This window comes from Charadrius vociferus, unplaced genomic scaffold (assembly GCF_000708025.1).
Source record: "Charadrius vociferus isolate BGI_N301 unplaced genomic scaffold, ASM70802v2 scaffold800, whole genome shotgun sequence".
In the NCBI taxonomy this organism is placed as follows: Eukaryota; Metazoa; Chordata; class Aves; order Charadriiformes; family Charadriidae; genus Charadrius; species Charadrius vociferus.
The window spans coordinates 488,177-495,718 of NW_009646525.1; the positions used below are offsets into that span (position 1 = coordinate 488,177).

Below are 7,542 nucleotides of genomic sequence, written 5' to 3' on the forward strand. Positions count from 1 at the left end.
AGCAGGAAAGCTCACAGAAAAGGGCTGTCAGGTGTAACACTTCGTATTGTATATTGCGTATTATTATTTCCAGAAATGATGCTTTGCTTCTAAACTGCTGAATAGAAGAAAAACAAAAAACTCCTTCCTCCCCGCCCCCCCCTTTGATGCAGCAGTGTTATAAATGGAAACATGTAAACGAATTCCCTAGCTAGCTGGGTAATAAATCAATTCCTGTTCTAGAGCAGTGGAATGTGAAATATCACTCATTGTCCCCCACTCTGGGACAGCTTTGCGTGAAGGTCACATTCACCCGTATTTAAGGAGCCTGCAGGGAGCAATATGAAAAGTCATTGTGTGCTCTCTTCTTTCTATTTTTAGCACGTGTTAGAGAGATCAATTTTAGTTAACTGCAGTGGCGGTTTTAAAATAGTGTTGCAGTTCTCAGTTGTGCATTTACTATGTTTAGAATTTCATTGAAAAACAAATCCCACCAAAACTGATTTCTGAATATCAGACCAGTAAAACATGCTGCTGTACGTCAAATAACACTATTAGCCTCAGCTAAGTGTGATTTTTTTTCATTCAAAAAACAATAAAAAAAAATAACCGTGGCATATCAGCTATCAAAAAATACTCACTGGCACAGTTGTTTACAGAACTCTAAATGTTAGAGCCTGACTTCTCTGTCATTAACTTGTGAGGAATCTTTGCTATATTAAATACGCTGTTTTGGTAAGATTAATATCTGAGGACCAGGAAAACTCATTTGAGAATGTAAATAGTGAACAGTTTCTGTGTGTGTCCTCAGTACAAGATGAGTTTTACTCATGTATTTCACTGGGACTGTAAGATACACCACTTAGACACAAACCCACACTACTTTCCCACTCCGTGAATACAGGTCATCTCCTTTCACAGTACACTGCCATAATCATTGTAGCCACAAAATTAGAGACTACAACTGTCCCTAGGAGCAAAGGCTGGGAGATTCACTCCAGAATAAAATGAATAGGCCAGAAGCTAGTTAACAGATTTGCTATGTGTTGTCTTTTTCCAAACTCAGTTTTGGGACTGGTATCGTCTTTTTTGCAGCCTTGTGGCTGCAGCAGTGACTGGCATCTCAGAGGTCTAACGGGAAAGATCTCTTTTTGCAGTGCACAAAAGGAAGGTGGCTCTTGGTCCTTCGACATGAAATTGAGATCGGTGAGGGCGCATTTACTTCTTAGAGAAGACCATGGCATATTTAATTAAGCTTCTGGTTGATTGATGTATATTCTCGCTTTCTGCAGATGCAGAAATGGAGCTTTAAACAAGGCATGAACAGAATACCGTAGACCAGTCAGAGCCAGGAACCGTGACTGTGCCAGGTTCTGACCACCAGCCTACCATTTTTTCAATATATTGCAAAAAAAAGAAGCGCGATCATTAATGTCTCTGATGAAAAACACTTCCACTGTCAAGAGAACATCTAGTAGTTTAAAATACTGATGAAGATACAAAGGCATTGCGCTGAACGAGGGTGGTAGTTTGGCTGTTTGTCTGTTGGGCCCAGGTTGTGTCTCTGCCTGGACTGACTTAGACCTCACCTTCCTACAGGAATGCTTGCAACCTACCAACCTGTTGTCTAGTCTGGGCCCTCGTGTCTTTTCCATAACATTTTATAAGGTCTTAGCTTCATCCCACTGAACAATACAGGAAATAATTTTGTATGTTTGTTAGGGGGAGCGGGGGGAATCTCCACGTCTAGGCTATGCGTATAGAGCAGAGCAGCTCCTCTCAGAAGGCAGCTATGTTTGCTTTGCCATTTATTAGTGCAGCAGTTTACAAACCACCACCATCTTCCTGGCACTAGAGCAAGTCCTTATTTTCTGAAAGGCAGTCCTACACCCTCCCTATCTCCCCCACGACCTGTGTATTTCTTCCCTCCTTCTCCCATTTCCTCTTTCAAACCTGTTATCCCAATTTCTTTTCAACAGACTGCCCTGTACTCCCTCATTTCCTAACTGCACCCTTCAGAGTGCCTTTCCCAGGACCCCGGGTGCCGCCCGGCCCTTCCCTTGCTAATCTCGACCCCTGCCTGCTGCCCACACAGCAGCTGCCCCGACAAATTGCCTTTGATTCACGCGTTGTGGCTCCACTGATGAGAGCACAACACAATAACACACGATATAGGTCAGGGTCCTGAGCACTTAACTGCTCCAGGCGGTCTCCAGTGCGATTTTGCCCTCTGTCAGCCAGCACTCGCCTCCACTATTTCAGGCAGTATTTGAAAACCAGTGCAAACTGGGCACCATCTGCAGTAGCCCATTAGACAAGTTTGTGCCAATTTCAGTTCTCTCCACATTTCCCAGTCTTTCATCATCATTCCAGCAGGCTTTGCACCTCCTAAATGCCCTCAGGCTACACTCCAGGTCATGTAAAATACATTTTTCGCATTACGAAAGTGCCATTCGGAGTGTTACACACAATGGCTCATAGGTCCACGGTGGTACCTCTTGGGACACAAAGGAGACCCTGCAGCAGTCTGTGCCACTTGGCTGCGAATGATCAGTGGTCGGAGGAGGGGTTGGGTCAGGGTTTTGTTTGTGTCTCTGAGCTGTTGAGATGTGGCTGTTCCTGCCGTGCTGTGGCTGCGCTTCTTGAGGAGGATGTTAGTTCCTGCCCCTGCTCTGCCCTGGGTTTGGCTCATCCTTGCCGGATGAAGGGGAAAACGGGGAAAAGCAGGACCCTGCCCAGTAAATGCCGCACACAGGGGTTTCAAACCATGTCTCACACAGCAAGTTTTCTATGCCTAGGTGTTTTAAAACTCTCATATTTGTTCTCACTGATTGAAAGGAAACATTAAATACTTCATATGACTTCCAGACAGGACTAAAAGCGGGTGGGTGGGAAGGCAGATGGGTGATAGATAAAATTTCCATCTCTGTTCTTCCTCTCTCCTCTCTTCTGTGGCTGGTTCTGCCCTTTCCTCCCCTTGTCATGGGCAGGGTCCAGCTGCTGGGTGGAGAAAGTTTCCCTCTGCCTTGTTCTGCTGGCCAGGAGAGGAGCGTGCCCTTCTCCTGCAACATCAGTAATGGCCTTCCAGAGAGCAACTCCTCCATCTTGCATATGGCAGATCCACGCAGCAGAGGTATCATATGGGACGGGTTGTTGTATCCCTTCTGTCATAATCATGCGCCTGTACAAAGGACCACCCATTATTTGCACCATATTATTAGTAAAGCACTTGGATGAGGTCACTATAAGTGGAAGGTATTTTTATGATGCTAATGACATATTTAATGGGGAATGGGCAGCTCTGAACCCATTAACCTTTGCTCATAAGTCAGAATCAGGGATGAGGTACCTGCACAGCATCATTACCATTACTTCATTATTAATTAAGTGTATGAACGTACTCTTTGCTGGACAAAAGAGCCTTATTAGACAAGAGATGCACCATCAATGAAAGGTCATAGTACTGATTCACAAAGGGATAGAAAATCACACATATTTTTAATTCTGAAATATCGTTAAGTTGCTTTTGTGCTATTCTTGTGGTCATCTTTGTTGTGTTTCCTGAGCTGTGGGTTTGCTCGTGGTTAATGTGGTCACAAAAGGTGGTGCCAAGTGACACAAAAGCAGCTAAGGCCATTGTTGAATGGTGAAGCTTCAAATTACTTTTTTTTTTTTTTTCTGGTGTAAAGCAAATGAATAGAGGAACATCGCTGCTATTTTCACAGGTTGTTAGGAACATTTTCTGTCAAATCTGTATGGTGTAGGTGCCATGGCTTAATTCTTCCCTGCATTGTATCCTGAAGGCAGAGTTTAGATGTTTGAGCATATTTCATAAATTTGGTGATGTTTTTCTGAGTAAATTTATGTGAGTTTCCATTGTTATCTTAGCTTATGTGAATGCTTAAAAAAACTTATTATTAAGGGATAGAGATAGCCCAAACACTGCTGGAAGAGAAAGACACCTCTCCCCAAGAATCCTTTGGCTCAACCTGTAAGAGCTCTCCAGGCAACTGGCAGAAGCAGGAGCAGTAGGGCAGTGTAGGGCCTGAGAACGCAAAGGAGGCAGCGTCAGAGGCAGCTGAATGAGATAATTTGACAAATGTTCGAGTGGTATGAACTACAGAAGCTGTGAGTCTTAACTATGGTAACCTGACTTGCTACTCTTAGCTTGGGACACCCTATGTCTTGTAAACATAACTTCATTGCAGTGATTCAACCATTACTCCACCAGCTGAACTGCTGTGGATTTAGCTGATTGTTTGGGGTTTTTTTTATGCTGGAGGTGTTAAGAGGAAAGATAAAAACATTGGAAAAAAGCAGAAGGGAAGGGCTAATCTGACTGTATCTACTGTATTTTAATTTTGTACTTATTACCTTAGTATTTTTTTGCAAACAACGGTTACGTTTAGGAACAAGATACAGCTGTATAAAAGTCCCATAGTTACTGTTGTCCTGTTCCTAGCTCAGCCGTAAAAAGGTTTTCTGCAGTTCGAGCAGTTCGAGCCACAGTTCTGCAGGCATGAATAATCGTGAGTACAGAACTGAGTCTGCAGCTCATTTATGCTCAGAAATAACTGTATGCCTTAAAAACCTAATTTATGAGTGCATCGCATTTTGATTTGCAAAGTGACATTAATTGCTGTTGCAGTTACTTGTGCCAGAGGCATCTGAATATTTTTCCTTGTGTCTATACTCATTTCCACTGTTCTTTTTCAGTGGAAAGAGTCCTTCTGGGAAGGAGTTGAACAGTAAAAGAATGTGGCATTTGAACTGGGATTATTACCTTTTAAGAGGGCAGTGAATCTGATTTACTTCGTGGTGCTGGTGTACGAGGAAAGGGCCCAGCGTTGTGTGCGCACAGCACTGCAGAGCTGCTTGTAGCTGACAGTGACCAATGTAGCCTTCAGTGCTGGTTGGCAGCATTGACGTCAGCCCATAGCTGAGAAATTAGCTGAAGCCCGCAGGGAAAATAGGCAAAGAAAAACCATATAATTTCTCAATGCAGCACAACCAAGCTATTTCTCCTTTTATATTCTAGCCTATCAGCAAGACCTGCAATGCTTTGCTCAATTTGGATTCAGAGGAAAGGTTGCCAAAAATAGAGCAGTTAAATGTCAACATTAATGGTATCACAGCAGTAAAATATTTCTCACAGCAAGATGCCTGACTTATAGCTATTATTCACTAGTTGCCTCCTATTTTTTAGGCAAAAATGCAGCATGTCCTCCAGTCCCAAGCCACCCATTCTTATTTGGACCAAGAATTTGTCAGCACAAACAGCACGTGATGACAGTCCCAGAACTGCGTGTGCTAATGCAGGGCCAACCCTGCAACCCCTTCCTCACATGAACTACTCTGCCACAAAGTTGCTAATAAATAAAAATCCAAATTAGTAACTGGAGCAAACTAGAAGTGTTTTGAGGTAGGGGCTGCCATTTCACTGTCATCATACACCACCGAGCCCTGCCAGGTTCTGCCTGTGGTGCAGGCATTTAGGAGCTGCTGCACCACAAGTACTGGTCAGCTATAGGCATGTTGGGACCTCACTGTCCTCCTTTCGGAACATTTTGCAGGTAATATGCAGTAGTTCTGGAGCAATCTTAGGAAACAAAATCCAAGCTCTCAGGGGTTTGTGTGGTCACTGTAAGCCTATTTTAATTTAACTGTGGCTTGTGAGTGTTGGAGATGAGCGATGACAATCAGGCCAAAGAGGGGCAGCACATTATCTGGAATGGTTTCTAGTTTCTAGTGCTGCTAATGGGTGGTTGTCACTTCTGAAAGACCAAGTCATCCTGTCAGAAATGTCACCGTTGGGACTTTTTCTCTTTACAGTCTTAAATTAATTCTTTTTAATTTAATATCCAGTACCTACTTACATCCTGTGTACAATCTAAAACACATGTAGTGCCAACAGACTGAATGCAGAATTAAAAGTCCTATGTCTGATCCTGATTTTCCTTTGTTTGCTCGTGGACTCTTTCAGAGCCGCACTCCTCTTCCTCACAGGAGTACTGGGTGGAGACTTAAATAAGGAATGTACATAGTTAGAAAATCTAAGGTACTGTTTAAACGTTGAGCTTGCTAGTGACCATTTGTAGACCGTGCTCTGTAATCTCATCAGTACAGGCACAATTCGTTACAGCCCCAGCTAAGGAGCTTTGAATCTCGAAATCCATCTGGAGCAGATATATGTGTTTTGGGTTTTTTTTTTTTTTCTTATTTCTGGAGCAATTGGACCAAGTGTTGATATCTGTCTGGAGGTGACCAGTTGCAGAATCTAGTGACCTTCAAATGGGACTGGAGCCATGCTAGACTGAAAGAAAACAAGCAAGCAAAAGACTAACCCCAGCCCAAGAGGTGTGACATGACTTCAGGCCAAATGTTTGCTAGATCAGATTCCAGTCCCTCTGCTTAACCATCCAGGTGCAGGAGTATTCTGCAGTCCAAGAGTGCCATGGTCTGCGCTGCTACTCAGACTGTCATCCTTTGATCTATTTTTTTTTTCCACTTCCAGGAGAGAAGTATGAGCTGCATGCAGGAACAGAGTCCACTCCCAGTGTGGTAGTGCATGTCTGCGACAGCGACATGGAAGAGGACGAGGACCCAAAAAATTCTCCAAAGCCAAAAATCATTCAAACTCGGCGCCCTGGTCTGCCACCTCCTGTATCTAACTGAGCCTCTCCCGGCAGAAGCAGCACTGCTCTCCTCCGGCACAGCTCTTGGTTTTTTGTTTGCTTTGTTTTGTTGAAAGGCAGCCATCGCCTTTTGAGTACCAGGACATTAAACTTATTGAAATCCCTTCACAGTAATCAAGCCTATGTAATAAAAGGGCTAGGAAAAAGATCTTTGTATATGTAACCATATCACACACCAACTAATAGATTTTTTCTGGAAAGGACAAAACAAGGCTGAAGAAACAAGGGAGGGTTTCAGTCTGAGGATTTTTTCACAGCTATAGTTTGCATGCTGAAACACCACTACCAGAGAGGTCGTTCACGGTGGGCAATTAGGTCAATATCAGGCTTGATATTCAAACTCCCGCAATACTCGCTAGCACCCTTAAGCAGCCAGCTCCTCTGCCCTCCTCAGTACCCACCAGACCTTAGTCTTTTCCCTTTTTATTTTTTTTTAAGGAGAGGTGTGTGTTGTTTTCGGTCTACTAGCAGCTTGGTGGCCTTTTCATCCCCGTGGAATTTTCTTTAATCTTTGCAATACTTTTAGAAACACCAGAATAACACCCTCTACCACCAGTGGCTGTGAGTACACTGGTCATTAATGGTGACAGGGCTGAGACAGAGCTCTCCGGGCTGAGGGGAGAGGCAGCAGCTTGCTGGAGGGTCTGGTGTCTTTCAGTCTTTCTCTCTAAAGAGGGAGCCAGAATATCAATAGGGATTGTCATTTTATCTTCCATAAAGGTATAAGTGGTACTTCTCTCTGAGTTTGAAGAAGAAAGAGAAGCTAACTGACTGCTCATTTAAGATGGGATTCATTGCTCTCTGTCATAGCTGTAAGTTCTAGTAATGAGGAGGCTGAATGCTTTCCTAGTGGTGAGTTGAATAGCCC

General features: G+C 43.6%; 1 protein-coding gene across 2 annotated transcripts in view; it reads left to right on the forward strand.

The window, feature by feature from the left end:
* The window catches only part of RCAN2 (regulator of calcineurin 2), an 81,583-nt gene extending 74,929 nt beyond the window's left edge, over positions 1–6,654 (forward strand). For both annotated transcript variants that reach the window (XM_009885437.1, XM_009885445.1), the window contains exon 4: positions 6,494–6,654. In XM_009885437.1, the coding sequence (XP_009883739.1) occupies positions 6,494–6,654 (161 nt within the window). The remainder of the gene's footprint in view (positions 1–6,493) is intronic.
* The last annotated feature ends 888 nt before the right edge of the window (positions 6,655–7,542 follow it).